Genomic DNA, 19037 nt, shown 5'->3' on the forward strand with positions numbered 1-19037 from the left:
CTCTTATTGGCTGCTTCTCTCCGCTTCACACCCTGGTGCTTGATTGCTGCCAAGGGCTCAGTCAGAACAGAAGGCACCTTCCACCTGCCTGAACCTCAGCGGCCAGACTCTCTTTCTACAAACGTTTTGAAGCCCAAAGAAGGGCAGGGACTTGGGACTTGTCTGAGATCACCTAGTTAGTTAATGATAAAAGCAGGCCTCGGGGCTCAGATGGTGTGTGTTACCATTGTTGGGTGTGTGTGTGTGTGTGTGTGTGTGTGTGTGTGTGTGTATGTGTGTTGGGGGCCTTAGTTGAGAGTCTAACAGGAAAGATACAGACAGTCAAGTCCCACAAGGATCAGAGTCCAGACCAGGAGTGCCAGGGATTACATCATGAGAACAAAAGGGGAGGGATTTCCCCAACGATCCAGTGGTTAAGACTCTGCCTGCCAGTGCAGGGGACATGGGCTCGATCCCTGATCTGGGAAGATCCCACGTGCCACAGGGCAGCTAAGCCCGTGGGCCATGAGCCCACATCCTGCAGCTACTGAAGGTCTCGTGCTCTCGAGTCTGTGCTCTGCAGCAAGAGAGACCACCATCAAGAGAAGCCTGCAGGCTGCAGGGAAGAGTAGCCCCCTCTCACTGCAACGAGAGAAAGCCCTCATGTAGCAATGAAGACCTAGTGCAGCCAAAAGTAATTAATTAAAAAACGAAAGAATAGAAGGGAAAGGAATGTTTCCCCAAACCAGTACTGTGCACCTCTGCTTGCCAGACACCTGGATGCCCATCATCTCATTAAACAGCCTCTGAGACAGGAGTTACTGTCTCATGTTACAAGTGAAGAAACCAAGTTGGAGGTCTGGTGACTTGTCTGAGGCCCTCCTGCTGGCAAAAGGCAAAGGGAGGGATCTGATCCCGGGAGTGGGAGTGCGCCTCCCACTGGAAAGCAAGGCAACTTCTGAAATCCTTTTTGGCAGGTGGTGCTGGGGACTTGTCTTGAAGTTGCATTTGTGTAACAAATCGTGGGTTTTGCTCATATCATAGATTTAATTGGGGGAGGTGATGGGAACATACAGCATAATAAAATGTATTGGGTCTTTGTCTGCGGTTCCCGGCACAGAGCTCCTAAAACCCCTGGATTTCCCGAGCGACAGTAGTGTCTTTTGTTATCCCAAATGAACCCCTTCGACCATGTTTTTTTTTTTTTTTAATATTATTTACTTATTTTTTTATTTTGGCTGTGCTGGTTCTTCACGCTGCTCAGGCTTTTCTCTAGTTGCGGGGAGCAAGGGCTACGCTCTGGTTTCGGTGCTTGGACCTCTCATCGCAGTGCCTTCTCCCGCTGCAGAGCACAGGCTCCAGGGATGCAGGCTGCAGTAGTGCGGCTCCTGGGCTTAGCTGTTCCTCGGCGTGAGGGATCTTCCTAGATCAGGAATCGAACCCGTGTCTCCTGCATTGGCCGGCGGATTCTTTACCACTGGGCCACCAGGGGTGCCCTCAACCATGTATTTAAAAGGTCAGAATTTTCAGCCCCAACCCCAGACCCCAGGGAGGGTAAAGGACTGGCCACTGAGTTCAGTTACATGACGAATGATTTAATCAGTTGTACATATGTAATAAAATCCCACATAAAAACCCTGAAGTGGGACTTCCCTGGTGGTCCAGCAGCTAAGACTCCATGCTCCCAGTGCAGAGGGCTCAGGTTCAGCCCCTCATCAAGGAACGAGACCCCACACGCTGCAACTAGGAGCCCGAAGGCCTCAACTAAAGATCCTGCATGCCGCAACTAAGACCCAGCCCAGCCAAATAATATTTTTTAATTTCTAAAAATGAAAGAAAAGGGCTTCCCTGATGGCTCAGTGGTGAAGAATCCATCTGCCAGTGCAGGAGACCCAGTTTTGATCCCTGATCTAGGAATATACCACACACCACAGAGCAGCTAAGCCCCCGCACCACAACTACTGAGCCTGTGCTCTAGAGCCTGGGAGCTGCAACTCCTGAAGCCCTTGCACCCCAGAGCATATGCTCTGCAAAAAGAAAAGCCACCACAATGAGAAACCCGTGTACCACAATTACAGAGTAGCCTCCACTTGCCACAACCCGAGGAAGCCTGCGCACCAACAAAGAGCCAGCACAACCAAAAATAAACGGATAAAATAATTTCTTTAAAGATAAAAAAAGAAACAAAACGCTGAATCAGTGAGGCTCAAGGAGTTTCTGGGCTGGTGAAAACCTCAATGGGCTGGTAGGGTAGCCCATCCAGAGAGGGTATGGAAATTCCATGCCCACCTTTCCACCTTAGTCTATGTACCTCTTACATTGGCTGTTCCTGAGTTGTGTCTTCTAAAATAAAACCATAAGTATAGTGCTTTCCTGAGGGCTGTGAATCATTTCAGCAAATTATTGAATCTGAATGGGGTCAAAACCACCACTGTCAGGAGGTGGTCATGGGAATGCTGGAATTTGCAGTCAGACAGGCAGAAGGTGTGGGTGACTGGGCACCCCACTTGCCACTGGCATCTGAAGTGGGAGGCAGTCTTGTGGGCTCCCTTCACTTATGAGATCTGTGCCATTGAATCGAAGCTTAGGACACCACTTGGTGTCAGAGAATTGCTATTTGGAACGTAATGGTGGTGTGACATAGGACACTCCACTCTCTCCCTTTCCAAACAATGATTTTGCACTGCTATCCCTGTTCCAAAGTCAAGACTGTGAAACAATACAATTCAGAGGCTCAGGCTTGGAGCCCTTTGTGGTACTACACGTAGACTGCTGATAAGGTCCTCCAGAGCCAGAGGAGAAATTATGCTCATAGTTTTGAGTACTAAGGTGTTGTTTTTTTTTCTCATAAACTTATCTCTCTAGTCATGATCCAGCTAATCATCATTATAGATGAATAAAGATGCCCATTTAAAAGAAAGGAAGGAAGCCAGACAGGCAGGAAGAAAGAAAGACAGAAAAAAAGATTTCTTGGATAGAACTGAGACAGAAGGCAGATGGGTCCCAGGCTAGGTATTTGCAATGAGGCTCCTGTTTACATTTCTTGGCGCAGGAAAAAAGTGGACTTCAGGCTGGACATATACATGTATACCTCTCGTTTGCATTTTCAGAAACAGGAGATAGATGGGCTCCAGGTTAGATATTTACAACCAGTCTCCTGCTTGCTCTCCAAAATGGGAGTAACAACTGAAACAGGATAGATAGCCAGGCTTTCTCTCCTGAGGACACCTTAGATAACAGTCATGGCAGGAAAGAGAGCGGCTAAACATTGTTTGAGTAACGAATCAAGAGGCCAAATATTTCCCATCCTTGGGGCAAGGGAGACATTGCACATGGGCAGAAAGGCTCCTAGGGGGTCAAAAGTCAAGGGATGCCAGGCCCTAATAAGTAATGCTTCTTTACTCCCAAAAGCCTCTGCGTTGAAATCCATCTTGGAAAAAAGTCACGTACACATGTTGCCTAGGGCAGGTCAGGTGTGGAAAAATAAATCAGACTGTTGGCCAAAGGTAAACAAAGACCCAGAAGAACTGCCCTATATAAGTTTGTTAACCACTTTTTTTCTGGTTCCTCCTCATTAGGGAAGATTCCCACACACTTTCTCTCCAGGTGCCCTTGTCTTGCTTCTTTCTTAACTAAACAAACAGTTTCTCTGTGTGTTGTGTTGTCCCATTTGTGTGCTATGTCTCTAATAATAAACTTTGTACTCATTTTTACAGTTTTTGCCTCCAGTGAAATATTTCACTAGAGGCAAGAGCCAGGGAAAAATAACCTCTAACCCTTGCTGGTCTGGTGGCAAGGATTTGTGGTATCCATCCAGGCCACCTGGATGGAAACATTTCTGCCTGGCTGCCTGCAAATTCCAGTATTCCCATGACCAACCCCCCCCCCCCCCACCCCCGCCCCAGCCCCCAGATTCAAAAAGTTCAATTCCTGGGCAGGGAATTAAGGTCTGGCTTCATGCCACCAACTCACTCTGCTGCCTCTCCGAGATGAGAACCACTCTGACCAAAGGTTTCATAGCTCACGAACCAATCTAGAATCTGCCCTTAACTCAAATCTGTGACTCTACAGAGGTTTCAAGTCTTAGACTGAGTAACCTCGGCCAACTAGAGATGCGTAAATGAGTTTGCATTTCATTAAGATACGAGCGAGGAGGGAATGGTGAAGTAAACACAATAACCCCTATAATGTTAACACACACATTGAATTAGAAATTAATCTCTCTTCTGCTAAGTCGCTTCAGTCGTGTTCGACTCTGTGCGACCACATAGACGGCAGCCCACCAGGCTCCCCCATCCCTGGGATTCTCTAGGCAAGAACACTGGAGTGGGTTGCCATTTCCTTCTCCAATGCATGAAAGTGAAAAGGGAAAGTGAAGGCGCTCAGTCGTGTCCAAGTCTTAGCGACCCCATGGACTGCAGCCTACCAGGCTCCTCCGTCCATGGGATTTTCCAGGCAAGAGTACTGGAGTGGGGTGCCATTGCCTTCTCAAATCTCTCTTCTACTAAGTTGTGAACTCCAGATCAGTATTTGTTTTTGCTGACCATTGTGTCCCTGGCAGTCAGCACTGCAAGGAGTTCCTGCCTCAAAATAGGCTCAGCTTGAGAAATATTTGTTGACTGAATGAATATTGACTCAAATGTATCATTTAAAAAGGAAAGTCTATCTCATTCCTTGCTGGTAGGAATGAGATGTAACAAAAAGGTATGTAACTACTTTGGAAGACAGTTTGGTGACTTCTTTCAAAGCTAAACATAGTCTAACACTTGGATCCAGCAATCAGACCTCCAGCTGTTTATCCAAGTGAACTAAGCCAGGTCCACACAAAAACCTGCACATGAATATTTAGAGCAGTTTTATTTATAATTGCCAAATACTGGAAACAACCAAATGTCCTTTGAAAGGTGAATGGACAGACATGCTGGCATATCCATACAATGAACAGTATCCAGCAATAAAAAGAAATGAGATATCAGGCCAATGAATAGTATCCAGGAATTAAAAGAAATGAGATATCGAGCCACTAGAGACTAGGGAGGAACTTTAAACACATATTACTTAATAAAAGAAGGGAGTCTGAAAAGGCTGCATATTGTCTGATTCCAACTACATGACATTCTGGAAAAGGCTAAAGTATAAGAACAGTTAGAAAAGAAAAAGTCAGTGGTCATCAGAGGCTTGAGGAGTGGGGAAAACAGGTGGAGCAGAGATTTTTAGGGCAGTGAATCGATTTTGAATGATACTGTAATGACTGGGGCTTCCCTGGTGGCTCAGACACTAAAGAATCTGCCTGCAATGCAGGAGACCCAGGTTTGATCCCTGGGTCAAGAAGATGCCCTGGAGAAGGAAACAGCAACCCACTCCAGTATTCTTGCCTGGAGAATTCCATGGCAGTGATAGATATATGACATTACATATTTTGTCAAAACCCACAGTATGTACAACACAAAGAGAGAACCCTATCCTTGACTATGAACAAAACCCATCAATATTGGTTCATGAACTGTCACAAACGTACACCTTAAGGCAACATGTTAATTACAAAACCTGAGGGGAAAGTCTGTGGGAACTCTTTACTATCTGTTCAATTTTTGGTAAACCCAAGTCTTCTCTTTGGCCGCCTGATGCGAAGAACTGAGTCATTTGAAAAGACCCTGATGCTGGGAAAGATTGAAGGCGGTAGGAGAAGGGAACCACAGAGGATGAGATGGCTGGATGGCATCACCGACTCAAGGGACATGAGTTTGAATTAACTCCGGGAGTTGGTGATGGACAGGGAGGCCTGGCATGCTGCAGACCATGGGGTCGCAAAGAGTCGGACACGACTGAGCCACTGAACTGAACTGTTCTCTAAAATAATAAAGTCTGATAATTAAAAGAGAGAGTAAATGAACGAATCTATAACTGGATTTAATTACGGCCAGCTCTGAATCACACTCCAGCTCTGGGCCCCAAGACTCCATGTATAAAACCAAGCTGATGGTTGACTTCCTTGCTCCACCCGAGCAGGAGAGCAGCGCTCGGGCAGTCCAGTTTCTGCGCACTGGGACACTCAAGCCTGCGATGAGCTCAACACCACCACCCACACACAAGCCCCTACACCAGCGCCAGCTCCAGCTCACCGGGTGCCGTCCCCCCATCTGCCCCTAGACTGCCTACCCAGCACCTCCAGCCCTCCCCTGCCCACGTGCTCTAACCTCCCAGAACCTAGGCCACGCCCACGCGCGCCACTGGTTCTCCGATTGGACGACTCGAAGGAGGTGTTACCGGAAGGGGTGAGTCTGATTGGCCGGGCGGGGCCGACGGTGTGCGGCGAACATGGCGGAGCGCGCGAGGAAGCGGCCGTGTGGTCCGGTAGGTGGAGAGATGTGAGAACCTTGCGGCAGGGCGCGGGCCTGGGGTTAAAAGACAGAGCCGCGTGGGGCCCTGTGGCGAGTCCGAGTCGCCCCTCCAGCTCCAGGCTCGTCGCTGCTCCGCGGCCGGGGTCTCCGAGCTTGTTGCCTGCTTGTGGCCTCAGTTACCCCTGTCCCGATGAGCAGCGGAGGTGGGAACCGGGGTTTGAGTCGGAGCCGGGACAGCGTTGGTAACTCATTACCTTACCGGAGGGAAAGTGAAGTCGCTCAGCGGTGTCCGACTCTTCGCGACCCCATGGACTGTAGACCACCAGGCTCCTCCGCCCATGGGATTTTCCAGGCAAGAGTACTGGAGTGGGTTGCCATTGCCTTCTGGTCAATGGCAACCTTGCTGGAGTTCTTATTGGCAACTCTGCCCGGGGTTCGGATTCGTGAGGGGTTCGGATTCGTGAGGCGGGAGCCGGCTTCTTCCCGAGCCCTTTCATGACGTATGTCTTCTGATAACCAGGGCGGCAGTGGGCAGGTCCTGTCACCCTGCACCTAGTCCCTCTTCTCTCCAGGAGGAGCTCATTTAACAATTTGCTGAATGCTGACTATGTCCCAGCTATGGTCTCAGGCACTGGGGATACATGTCCCTGCCCTCCTGACGCTCTCTCTTGGGCAGTATTGTGTGTCTGTGTGTGTTGAGGGGGGGTGCCCCTCATTTCCTCACCACCCTCATTTAAAGGGGCTTCCCTAGTGGCTCAGACAGTAAGGAATCTGCCTGCCAATGCAGGAGACTCGGATTCCATCCCTGGGTCAGGAAGATCCCCTGGAGAAGGAAATGGCAACCCACTCAGGTATTCTTGCCTGCAGAATCCCACAAACAGAGGAGCCTGGTGGGCTACAGTTCATGGGGCCGCAAAAGAGTTGGAGACGACTGAGCCACTAACCAACAACTCATTTAAACAGAGGGGACAGCTGGGGAGCAGCAAGTGGGAACACCCTCCCCCGCCAGCTCAGGTGTGACCATTCAGCCTCACTCCTGTATCTCCCCTGACTCCTTCTCCAGGGTGAACATGGCCAAAGGGTGGAGTGGCGGAAGTGGAAGCAACAGAGTAAGTCAGGGACTAGGGGGTGGAGGTGGGCCTGGGGAGGGTGGGCCCAATGGGGAGCTAAGTGTCTGTGCTCACCTCCCCCCCGACCCCACTCCATCAGTACACAGCTGAATCTTGGGGAAAAGCCACCAGGTTTGTCCCCTCTAGGTCTTACTAGTACCCAAAATGGGGATGAGCAGCCCAGAAGCCATGGAAGGCTTCTCTGGCTGCTCTCTAGGCAGCATTGGAGTCCCCAGGCTGACCTACTGAGCGGAAACCACCTCCTGGGCTGTTCCAAGTCTTTCCCACCTCCAAGTCACTCTTCCCTCCACCAATTGGGATGTCCTCTTTTCCAGAAAAAGAGGAGAAAAAGAAGTGGAAGGATCTTAAGATGACAAAGAAACTGGAGCGGCAGCGAGCGCAGGAGGAACAGGCAAAGCGCCAACAGGAGGAAGAGGCAGCTGCCCAGAGCGAGGAGAGGGGTGAGCAAGCCGGGTCCTGGGCAGGGCAGAGAAGGGCGGAACAGCCCTGAGGGGCCACTGGGCCCAGACATCTTGTCCTGATGGAGAAACTGAGGCTTAGAGAATGGGAGGGATCCGAAAAGCTGAGCCCTAACCTACTTACGTAGATTTTAGTTCTCTGGAGGGTAAGTGTCGTGTATCATAACTTCTAGAACCTCATCATTGTAATGGCTGTTTTTTTTTAGCTCCTTTAGCCAGACTTTGTTGTTTGAATATTTGCAACTGCTATTCTATATACAAATTTTAATTTCTTACAAAACTCTCTATTCCATATTGCTAGGTCACTTCACTCTCCATTTTTATGCTATATTTCCATTCAGATCTATTTCCCCAAATCACAATCTGCCTGTTGGTGTGTTGTTTTGTTCAGTTGCTAAGTTGTGTCCGACTCTTTGCGACCCCATGGACTGTAGCCTACCAGGCTCCTCTGTCCATGAGACTTCCCAGGCAAGAATACTGGAGTGGATTGTCACAGTTTTTTCTTTTTTATTGAGCACTTTCTGTGTGCTTTAAGTTTATTTCAAAAATCCCAGCAAACATTGCAGTTAACGTTTCTCCAGCCGTTAAACTGAAAGTCCTGTTCGACTCTTTGTGACCCCATGAATTGTAGCACGCCAAGCCTCCCTGTCTATCACCAACTCCCGGAATCTACTTCAACCCATGTCCATCTAGTTGGTGATGCCATCCAACCATCTCATCTTCTGTCGTCCCCTTCTCCTCTTGCCCTCAATCTTTCCTAGCATCAGGGTCTTTTCAAATGAGTCAGCTCTTCGCATCAGGTAGCCAAAGTATTGGAGTTTCAGCTTCAGCATCAGTCCTTCCAATGAACACCCAGGACTGATCTCCTTTAGGATGGACTTTTTGGATCTCCATGCAGTCCAAGGGACTCTCAAGAGTCTTCTCCAACACCACACTTCAAAAGCATCAATTCTTCGGCGCTCAGCTTTCTTTATAGTCCAACTCTCACATCCATACATGACCACTGGAAAAACCATAGCCTTGACTAGACAGACCTTTGGTGGCAAAGTAATGTCTCTGCTTTTTAATATGCTGTCTAGGTTGGTTGTAACTTTCCTTCCAAGGAGTAAGCGTCTTTTAATTTCATGGCTGCAGTCACCATCTGCAGTGATTTTGGAGCCCAGAAAAATAAAGTCAGCCATTGTTTCCACTGTTTCCCCATCTATTTGCCATGAAGTGATAGGACCAGATGCCATGATCTTAGTTTTCTGAATGTTGAGCTTTAAGCCAACTTTTTCACTCTCCTCTTTCACTTTCATCAAGAGGCTCTTTAGTTCTTCTTCACTTTCTTCCATAAGGGTGGTGTCATCTGCATATCTGAGGTTATTGATATTTCTCCCTGCAATCTTGATTCCAGCTTGTGCTTCCTCCAGCCCAGCGTTTCTCATGATGTACTCTGCATATATGTTAAATAAGCAGGATGACAATATATAGCCTTGACGTACTCCTTTTCCTGTTTGGAACCAGTCTCATGTTCCATGTCCAGTTCTAACTGTTGCTTCCTGACCTGCATACAGTTTTCTCAAGAGGCAGGTTAGGTGGTCTGGTATTCCCATCTCTTTCAGAATTTTCCAGTTTATTGTGATCCACACAGTCAAAGGCTGTGGCATAGTCAATAAAGCAGAAATAGATGTTTTTGTGGAACTCTCTTTTTTGATGATCCAATGGATGTTGGCAAATTGATCTCTGGTTCCTCTGCCTTTTCTAAAACCAGCTTGAAAATCTGGAAGTTCATTTCATGTATTGCTGAAGCCTAGGTTGAAGAATTTTGAGCATTACTTTACTAGCATGTGAGATGAGTGCAGTTGTGTGGTAGTTTGAGCATTCTTTGGCATTGCCTTTCTTTGGGACTGGAATGAAAACTGACCTTTTCCAGTCCTGTGGCCACTGCCGAGTTTTAGGGGTATTTCTAGTCTGGAGTATTAGGGGCCATATTTTACTGTAAGCCCAGTGGTTGTTAGTGATGATGGTGACAGTAGGGACAGAAGCTGAGCGCGTCGGCTGTCTCAGACACCAGGAAAGCCCTTTATCTCATGTGGCTCCCTTTGGACGATTCTGGGAGCAAAGGTGTGGTGGTTTTTCTGAAGTCAGCTGTTCTGCCTTTTGTGTGACCTTGGGTCATGTATTTGACCTCTCTAGGCTAAAGGTTCCCCAGCTGTCTGTGGGGATCATGGTAGTACCTACTTCCTACGGTTATTGGTTAAGTTTATACCCATAAAAGGCACTAAGAATTATTATTTTTTTTTAATTTGGGGGAGGCTGCTCTATAACATGTAGGATCTTAATTCCCCAACCAGGGATTGAACCCATGCTCCTTGCATTAGCAGCATGGAATTTTAACCACTGGACCACCGGCGATGTCCAGTAAGGATAAATACTAACTCTCATTATTATCCCATTTTGATGCCTGGAGAACTGAGGCAGTAGGGGACAGAGGATGTGAATATAGGTCAATGCCTCTAACCACTCCCTGCCATAGGTAGTGGTACGTCCTGCTTATGGGAGCCCTGGAGACCCCCAAGTTCATTTTCTTCTGGGGAGATTGAGATCTGGAGAGGGAATCTATGCTTATTTCAAAAATCCTCCCACTAAGAAAACTTTCTAACTGTAGACCTTAGGATTAGAGGAAGGGAGGGGAGAGATGGCCCTGGCTGCTCCAGCTGACCATGAACACTCTTGTCCTGCCCAGGGCGGCACTACACCCTGAGTGTGGCCCTGCCAGGCTCTATCCTGGACAATGCCCAGTCACCAGAGCTTCGCACCTACCTGGCTGGCCAGATCGCCAGAGCCTGCGCCATCTTCTGTGTGGATGAGATCGTGGTGTTCGATGAAGAAGGCCAAGATGCCAAGTGAGGGGCCTCCAGCAGGGTCCCGGCGGGTGCAGGGAGCAGGGAGGGACTGCCAGGATTGGCTGGGCTGCCCTTCTTTCCCTGCCTTCTTGCCTGGGCTGAGAATCCTGTCTGAATGCCCCCACTGTCACCCTGGTGGGTCAAGTTGCAAAGCAGGGGCACTGCTGAGGTCATACTGGGGGTGGGAGAGCTCTCAAAGAGAACCCGGTGGGCTGGACCCCTGTCTTTCTCTCCTAGGACTGTGGAGGGGGAATTCAGGGGAGTCGGCAAGAAGGGGCAGGCGTGCGTGCAGCTGGCCCGGATACTGCAATACCTGGAGTGTCCACAGTAAGGACAGACCTTCCAGACTGGGGCGGAGGGGCGGTCACGGTGCAGGGTGGGCAGGACATGGCCTCCCTGGGAACTTCCTGAGCTCTGCGTTCTTTCCTAGGTACCTAAGAAAGGCCTTCTTCCCCAAGCATCAGGATCTGCAGTTTGCAGGTAAGGCTGGGGGAGGGGACCTGATCCCCATTTCCCATGGATCATCCTCCAGGCCCTGAGAACTCACGGTCCAGTTGGGAAAGCAAGACCAGCTGGGAAAGCGTCCTGATGGCACACTGAGCTGGATCTTGGACCAGGGTTCCCAGCCTCACCAACCCCTCCACCGCCACCCCCATGCGCCTCTGCCCCTCCCAGACTCTTCCTGGCCCCTCTCTAAACGCAGGGCTCCTGAACCCCTTGGACAGCCCTCACCACATGCGTCAGGATGAGGAATCTGAGTTCCGAGAGGGTGTTGTGGTGGACCGGCCCACGCGGCCTGGCCAGGGCTCCTTTGTCAACTGTGGCATGAAGAAGGTAGGAACCTGTGGGGGTTTCGAGACATGCTTCCCAGACACTCCCTGGGTTCAGAGGGCATGTAGGGGGAGCCCTGGCCCTGGGCCTCTCTGCCTGCCAGGCCCCCACTGATGCAGATTTGAGCCAGAGAAATGCCTAAAATAGGGCTTAACAGATAGAGCCAGGAGCAAAATTTACTGGTTTTTTTTTTTTGAAAAGCATATCAACAGAAGAGAGCCCTGGTGCTAAAAACAAACCAAAACAAAACCCTGTAAAATCAAGTTCGGAGTCTCTCTAGGGCTGCTCCAGTGTGGTGCCAAGCTCTGGATTGGAGCATTCTTTTGCCGTCTATTAATCTCATGTCTCCTAGAGTCAGAGAGAGAAACATTTAAATGTATGGGGATCCCCTCCCCTCAAAAAGAACAGACCTGAGAGAACTGGCCGAAAGCAGACCAGGATACCCAGACTCAGATGAAGGGAGGAATACACGTGAAACCCTCCAAGGAGAAAGCCATTCTAAATTCAAAATTGGGACAAGGGACTTCCCCGGTGGTCCCATGTTAGGACTGAGCTTTCACTGCCGAGGGCACTGGTTCAATCCCTAGTCAGGGAACTAAGATCCCAGATCCCGCAAGCTGTGCATCGAGGCCAAAATAAATCCATAAATTGGGACACAAGACAGACATCAGGTGTCCTTCGTCAGCTCGCATGTGGTCAGCATTCACTTCCTGCCAGACCCTGTGCAGGGTAACAATAGCTGTTGTTTATGGAAAGTCTTCTATTGACAGATGAGGAAACTAAGGCTCAGAGGAGTTAAGTGACCACTTAAGTGCCCCAAAATGTAGGAAACTGGGATTTCATTCCAGAAATACTTCCTGCTTTGTGCCAGGCCTGGACTGATCCTTTTCACCCATATCATGGGGTAGTCATTTTGCAAGAATGGTCTTTTGTGAGCAGGTCTGGCCCCAGGTGCTGGGGAGTAGGGCACAAAGGGTGACCTGGACCCCTGAGACGCTCCTGTGTCTGGGAGAGCAGTGACCCCTGCTGCCCTGCAGTGGGGGTGGGGGTGGAGCAGCAAGTTTTTTCTGGCTTCCTCCCAGGAGGTGAAGATTGACAAGAACTTGGAGCCTGGACTTCGGGTGACGGTGCGGCTCAACCAGAACCAGCTCCCAGGTATCTTAGAGCGTCCCCAGCCCAGCCAGCCTGCGGGCTCAGAGCCACTTCCTTCCACTTCCTTGTCCCCTCACCCCATCTTTACAGCGTGTCCGCTTCCTCCCCAGAAAGTAAGACCTACCGGGGGAAAGTCGTGTCGTCGCAGGACCCTCGGACCAAAGCTGGTCTCTACTGGGGCTACACAGTCCGCCTGGCCTCCTGCCTCAGTAAGCACAGAGCCTCCTCCTATGAACATCTGTCTTCTTCACTCTGCCTGGGGGACCTCAGAGAGCCCTGCTTGACCCAAAATTCAGACTGGGATACTAATCCTGCTAACATGCTGTGTGTCCTTGGGCACGTGCCTTTCCCTCTCTGGGCCTCGAGTGCACTGCCTGGGATGCTTTTAAGGACTCCTGAGGCAAAGCATCTTTAATGATGTCTGCCGTGAGGCTGGGAATGGGGGCAAAAGGGCCAGAGAAGTCAAAGGTACTCCACTTGCTTTTGGAGTTCCTTTCTCCCCAACCTCTGCTGTTTGTCCAAGCTAGCTCAGGCACAGTGTCTGCCGCTCCATCCCTGACTTTGCAGCAGGAGTGCAGGCTGTGGCTCCCTTATCTCCACCACCACCCCAATACACACACGCAGCCAAGTGACAGTGGCTTGGGGGGAACAGGGTCCCAGTGAGCTGGCCTCCCCGGCAGGTGCTGTGTTTGCTGAGGCCCCCTTCCAGGACGGCTATGATCTGACCATCGGGACATCAGAGCGAGGCTCAGATGTGGCCTCCGCCCAGTTTCCCAACTTCAGGTGGGTCCAGCCAGGGCGCAGGGCACGGAGCAGGGGACTGGACTGGTGGGGACACAGCTGAACAGACTGGGCCCCTGCTACGTATGGGGCTGCTGAGAGCCCTGGGGGCAGCATTCAGAGGGCTGTGATGGGCAGCCAGTGATCCCCTCCTGTGGGCAGCAGGCACGCTCTCGTCGTGTTTGGGGGCCTCCAGGGGCTGGAAGCTGGAGTGGATGCCGACCCCAACCTGGAGGTGGCGGAACCCAGCGTCCTCTTCGACCTGTACGTCAACACCTGCCCCAACCAGGGCAGCCGCACCATCCGCACAGAGGTGAGCCTACCCGCCTCCCCGACCTCCCAGCCCTGCCTCTTCACCACCAGCAGAGCCCAGAGCTCCTCTGTCTGGCCAACGGGATTGCAGCTCTCTCCCTGTCCCTCGTCCCATCTGGGGCTACCCTGAGCCAGCCTTCTGGGGTGGTCCCCTCACCCCCTCAGCCTCTCTGCACAGCAGAACTACAGCAGGGATGAGCTGAGAGTGAGCTGGAAGCCAGGAATTGGTTTTGGTGCCCATCCAGCTGCTCCCAGGCTGGCTGACCCAGGACACCCACCACGCCTGCTCCGGGCCTGTTTCCTTAGCTGCACGCTCTGTGTCCCACTCCCCATATCTGACCGTGGTGGTCAAGGCAGCCCTCCTCGCTGGTACCTCTGTCCCCAGGGGGACAGGATGCACCCTTCTCTCAGAGCCTTCCACCTGGGCAACACGGAATGCTGTGCCTGTGGGCACCTGCTGGGGGAAGGTGCCACTGCCTCCACTGATCTCAACGGTGGTGACCAAACATGTGGACGGCCTCAGTCTCCCCGTCCCCAGGAGCCCGACCGGGGCCAGGTGCTGTGCACTTCCAGTCTCAGCCTCCCGATAGGAACCCCTGCTCCCACACTTCCGAGGGCCCTCCTGCCCATCACCTCCCCCTCCCCAGCCGACCCTGGGAGGTGGGTATTATGATCAGCCCCATTTTACAGAGGAGGAGACTGAGGAGCAGAGAGGTGAGGCGCTTTCCTGGCAGGGCCTGCAGGTGGCCAGTGACAGTAGACAAAGCTGAACTTGTTTCCCTCTCCCCAGCCCCCTGCCCCAGACCCTGCTGATGGCAGCATACCCCATGGGCCGGGGTCCTGGGCGATGGGGCCACAGCCTGTTGCTCTGCTTGTCTTCCAGGAGGCCATCCTCATCTCCCTGGCTGCCCTGCAGCCTGGCCTCACCCAGGCAGGTACCCAGCCCAGCTGAAGCTTCTGTGGGGCCCAGGATGGCAGAAAAGCAGCAGTGAAGCCAGAGGTTCCCACGGGTTACCTGGACAGACACACTCGAGACTTGCTTCCAAAAATAAAGACTTTTAAGTTGACTCAGTCCCCCAAACCCACAGTCCAGCTGGGGCTGTCCTTACTTGCTGCCTGCAGTGATGGCCTTCAGACTGCCTGCCCGTGCCAGGATGTTTGGCACAAAGAGCAGCCCCGAGGCCCGCTCAATGCTCTCGATGGGCACCAGGAAGCGCTCCAGCGGGATTGCCTCATCCACTGGCGCATTGGGCATCACATAGGAGCGGAGTTCGATCTGCCCGCCTGCCGCCTCCAGGATCAGCACCTTGAAGAAGTGGGTGGGCACCGCCACGTGGTTCTTGCCAATGACTTGGTACTTCACGTAGGACTTCCCATCAGCCTCCGTCCTATGGGCAGACACAGGCACATGGCCTTTCAGGACTCCCAGGGGGCTTGTTCAGCCCCAAGGCCACCACCTCCAGGAAGCCTTCCCTGATTGGACCTCCAGTTTGTGTCACCTGCAGGACCACCCTCTTAGTGTGAGGCTTCTCTGCCCAACTTGGCTCGCCCAGGAGACTGGGAGCTCCAGCAGGGTAGAGACTCATTCCTTTCCTGTTTTCCTCATGCCCGACACTGTGTTCAGGGAGAGTGGATGGTGGCAATAAACGCTGCAGAAAGAATCAGACCTTCATTCACATCCTCCTTGTGGATACTTGACTACTTGTCTTTTCCCTGTGGAGGGTGGGGCTGTGATAGCAGAATGCCCAGCACCAACACACTGCCTGGGGCACAGCAGGTACCCAGAACACTGGACAGGTGACTCTGGCTAAGTCTCTGAGGAGTCCACTCCATTTCAGCAGGCCAGAGGAGGCACTGGCTAATTAAAGTGTATCAGTGCCTCGGCAAGCCTGTGCTGAGTCCTTACTACGGTGACATCCACTATCCCACTGTCCCTTAAGCAACCATGTGGTAGATAACGGGTATTATCCCCATTTTAAGGAGAGGATGTTGAGGTTATTTGCCCAGGGCACCCAGAGACTGAGGCTTCGCTGGTGGCTCAGTGGTAAAGAATTCGCCTTGCAATGCAAGAGAATGCGGGTTAGATCCCTTGGTCGGGAAGATCCCTTGGAGAAGGGAATGGCAATTTCCCAGTATTCTTGCTTGGGAAATCCCATGGACAGAGGAGCCTGGCGGGCTACATCAAGTACCTCCTACAGTAAGTAGCCCACCAGGCTCCTCTATCCATTAGATCACAAGGGTCGGACACAACTGAGCGACTAAACAACAGCAAACCCAGAGACTAGGTGACAGGGCCTGGGTTCCGACCCCAGCAGAGCCAGCTGCTTGGCCACAGTCCCCTGCCCCACTCATCCCAGTCCTCAGCAGAAAAATCACCCAGCAAGCCCAGGGGAGCTCAGTCCCTTACATCTGGGAGGCCGGGCAAGCCGCACAAGGGCAAGAGTGAAGGCTTGGTTAGGAAGACACAGTTCAAAGCTGGCTCACAGTTCAAAGCTGGCTTCAAGAAGGGATGCCCCCAGCAGAGGAGACTGAAGGTGAGAACCCCGTGCAAGGGTTGCTATCTGGGCAGAACATGAGTTAGGTGGATGTGACAAGAGAGAACATAGAGGAACAAGGGCAGATTCAGGGCCTGGTACACACAGGCAGAGATGTGGGTACCCCCAAAGTCTCTGTAGAGTAGAATTGGGGAGCTCAAGGTAGGGGATGGGCAGACTTTCCCAGGAACCAGATGAATGGGGACCTAGCGATGTTGACACAGAGCCTGGGGGGAGCCTGGTTGGGCTGACCGGGAGGTGCCGCTGTCCCCAGGCCCCCCAGCTCTAGCCTTACCTGGGCAGGAAGAGTGGCCCCGTGCAGACATAGACATTTTGGTAGGTGCGGGTCAGACTGCGGCTGTACTTTTCCAAGTTGTTCCAGGCATTCTGGTTGAGGTGGGGCACCTGGCAGGAGAGGTGGGCTTCAGTGAGACTGGCTGGGACACTTGTAGTCAGAGGGCTGCCGCAGGCTTAGGGGCAGGCACTAGCACAGAGCCAGAAGGTTCCAGCAGCGGAGTGGGGATGGGGACAAGCATACAGAGGAAAGGGAGGTTCATGGAAGGAGAGTCACTTGGCCCAAACAGAGCTCACAGAGGTGCTAGCTGCCCCCAACCCAGATTGGGAGATCTAGCATCCCAAGTCTCCAAGCTGTTTCTCAGCCCCAAAGAGCAGGATGAAAGGGCAAATCTCCCAGAGAGAAAGAGGCTTGCTCCTGCCCCAGGAGCTCATGGGAAGACCAGCTCTTTCAATCATCTCTCCCTTCCTTCTCCAAAGTCTGAACTGCAGAGCCCAGCAGGGAAGGTCAGAAATCTGACTCCACCACCTGAGCTCTCAGGTCCTCGGCACAGTGTCCAGTCAAATGGGTGGGGGTCTCTGCTCCTGGGTGAGCACGTCAGCTCAGAAGCTGGGACCTCACAAGTCTCACTCAGAGCCCCACCATTCATCTCCACATGGGTGTCAGGCCCTGGTGGGAACAGGGCTAGAGGAAGGTCGGCTAGGGTGCACAGTGACTGCTCCTAACAGCCACTGCGGGCACCTATTTATCCTTTTACTCCTGGAGGGCAGGCAGGGTAGGGCGATGGATTAAAAAAAGCTCAGGGTCCCCTAGACAAACTGCCTAGGTCTCCTCCCACGGTGTGACCCTGGGTCGGTCACTTTGTCTCGCTGAGACTTTCCTCATTATAGCTCTTATTTACTAAACGCTTGCCAAGAACCAGGAAGCGTGCCCGGTACTTTTATGTATGTAGACCGTTATCTTCAGTTCCTCGGCTCTACTTCAAGAGGCAGGTGAATAACAGTTTCATCCTGATTTCAGGGAGGCGCCCAGGGCCCTCGGGTTAAGATCAGAGCGCAATGGGTGCTCAGCGCCCCACTGCTCCATCCCTCCCGCAGGCGGCGCGCGGTGCGTGTGGCCAGGCGCCTGACCTAGAGGGCGCACAACTCAGCACTCTCCCATTCTGCAAAGAGGAAAATCAAGGCTTAGAGGCGAGCACTGGCCTCGGGTTTCGCCGCCGGGGTGGGGGGTGGTGGCGGGGGGCGGGGTAGGCGCTACCTGGGGCGCGACGTTGCTCAGGTAGAAGGTGTCGTCCATTGCTTTCTGGCTCCAGCGGTGGTTGGCCGCGGCAGCAAGGTGGCCGCGGTCGAAGCCGCTGCCGCGGTAGTCGGCATTGGTGGCGCGGTGGTACGCATGCACCGAGTCGTCCTCGTGGAAGTCGCAGGAGCTGCGGTCGCCGTCGCCGCGGAGCCCCTCGGGCCGCAGCTGCTCGACCACCCAGAGCGCGCCGCGGGTGCGCGGGTCGTAACACAGCACGTACGACGCGCGGCTCTTGAGCTGAGCCACCCCGGGCAGCCCATACTTGGCCAACTCGCCCGGGCCGCCACCCGCGGGAGCCCCGGGCACCGCGGGAAGCCCCGCCGCCGCCGCCACTGGCAGCACCGGCAGCCGGCTCAGCAGCCCCGGCGTCGCCCGCGCGTCGGCCCACTGCCGCCGCCAGCCCTCGGCAGCTGCACCCAGCCCTGCGCCCAGGGCCACAGTCAAGCCTGCGCGAAGCAACTGCATGGTCGCGGATGGTGGCCGGGGCCCGCGACGCTGAAGGGACGCCGCGACCTCCGGCGTCCGACCCGAAGGCTCTTAAAGGGGCCGCACAGGCCTGCGGGGGCCTACCACGGGGATGGAGCGGAGCGGAGGCGTGAGACGGCGGAAAGTGCGCCCCTCCACTCACGAACGCTCCGAGGTAGTGTCCAGTCCACAGTTGCGGGTCGGTGCCCACCTAATTGACGACCGGACTTCTTTGCCCCTTTAGGACTCGGAGTAGAGGGGAGGGGCGTGGCATCACCACCACGGCTCATGATTGGCCGTCTCGGAACCGGCTCCGCCCCACTCCGGCCCCCTCGGTCTCCACGGAGGTTCCCTCCTACTCCGCAAAGATCCCGAAAAAAAAAAAAAGTTCTTAGCTCCTAATTTACACGAATGAACTGGGAAAACAAATCAGGAATGCAAGCATCCCCTACCGTATTCCTTATGATAGAAGCCGGGGAATAAGATACTCAGAAACAGGGACTGGTTTTGGACATTTTTAGCACATCAGATAGAATATGTCATAAAAATATTTTAAAATCATACAGCAGCTTG

General features: G+C 52.7%; 2 protein-coding genes across 2 annotated transcripts; one reads left to right on the forward strand and one right to left on the reverse strand.

The window, feature by feature from the left end:
• The first annotated feature begins 6219 nt into the window (after nt 1-6219).
• Nucleotides 6220-15543, forward strand: SPOUT1 (SPOUT domain containing methyltransferase 1). Its single transcript, XM_069582267.1, has 12 exons — nt 6220-6333; nt 7384-7429; nt 7765-7890; nt 10637-10796; nt 11034-11123; nt 11227-11276; nt 11500-11630; nt 12710-12782; nt 12890-12988; nt 13460-13562; nt 13725-13872; nt 14755-15543. Exons 1-12 carry the CDS (start codon nt 6298-6300, stop codon nt 14821-14823), a joined length of 1131 nt encoding a protein of 376 aa, XP_069438368.1. The 5' UTR covers nt 6220-6297; the 3' UTR covers nt 14824-15543.
• Nucleotides 14912-18765, reverse strand: ENDOG (endonuclease G). Its single transcript, XM_069582272.1, has 3 exons — nt 17958-18765; nt 16701-16810; nt 14912-15259 (listed from the first exon to the last, which is right to left on the reverse strand). Exons 1-3 carry the CDS (start codon nt 18462-18464, stop codon nt 14977-14979), a joined length of 900 nt encoding a protein of 299 aa, XP_069438373.1. The 5' UTR covers nt 18465-18765; the 3' UTR covers nt 14912-14976.
• Nucleotides 18766-19037: the final 272 nt, after the last annotated feature.

This window comes from Ovis canadensis, chromosome 3, assembly GCF_042477335.2.
Source record: "Ovis canadensis isolate MfBH-ARS-UI-01 breed Bighorn chromosome 3, ARS-UI_OviCan_v2, whole genome shotgun sequence".
Classification (NCBI taxonomy): Eukaryota; Metazoa; Chordata; class Mammalia; order Artiodactyla; family Bovidae; genus Ovis; species Ovis canadensis.

What these genes read in the sequence shown, in the direction of transcription:
- SPOUT1 (XM_069582267.1), top strand. Translation starts at nt 6,298, where the DNA reads ATGGCGGAGCGCGCGAGGAAGCGGCCGTGTGGTCCG. An exon ending in CCGCCTGGCCTCCTGCCTCA is followed by an intron (nt 12,989 to 13,459) that starts GTAAGCACAGAG and finishes CCTCCCCGGCAG; the next exon opens with GTGCTGTGTTTGCTGAGGCC. An exon ending in GCCCAGTTTCCCAACTTCAG is followed by an intron (nt 13,563 to 13,724) that starts GTGGGTCCAGCC and finishes TGTGGGCAGCAG; the next exon opens with GCACGCTCTCGTCGTGTTTG.
- ENDOG (XM_069582272.1), bottom strand. Translation starts at nt 18,464, where the DNA reads ATGCAGTTGCTTCGCGCAGGCTTGACTGTGGCCCTGGGCGCAGGGCTG. An exon ending in TGAGCAACGTCGCGCCCCAG is followed by an intron (nt 16,811 to 17,957) that starts GTAGCGCCTACC and finishes CTCTCCTGCCAG; the next exon opens with GTGCCCCACCTCAACCAGAA. An exon ending in GGGCCACTCTTCCTGCCCAG is followed by an intron (nt 15,260 to 16,700) that starts GTAAGGCTAGAG and finishes GTCTGCCCATAG; the next exon opens with GACGGAGGCTGATGGGAAGT.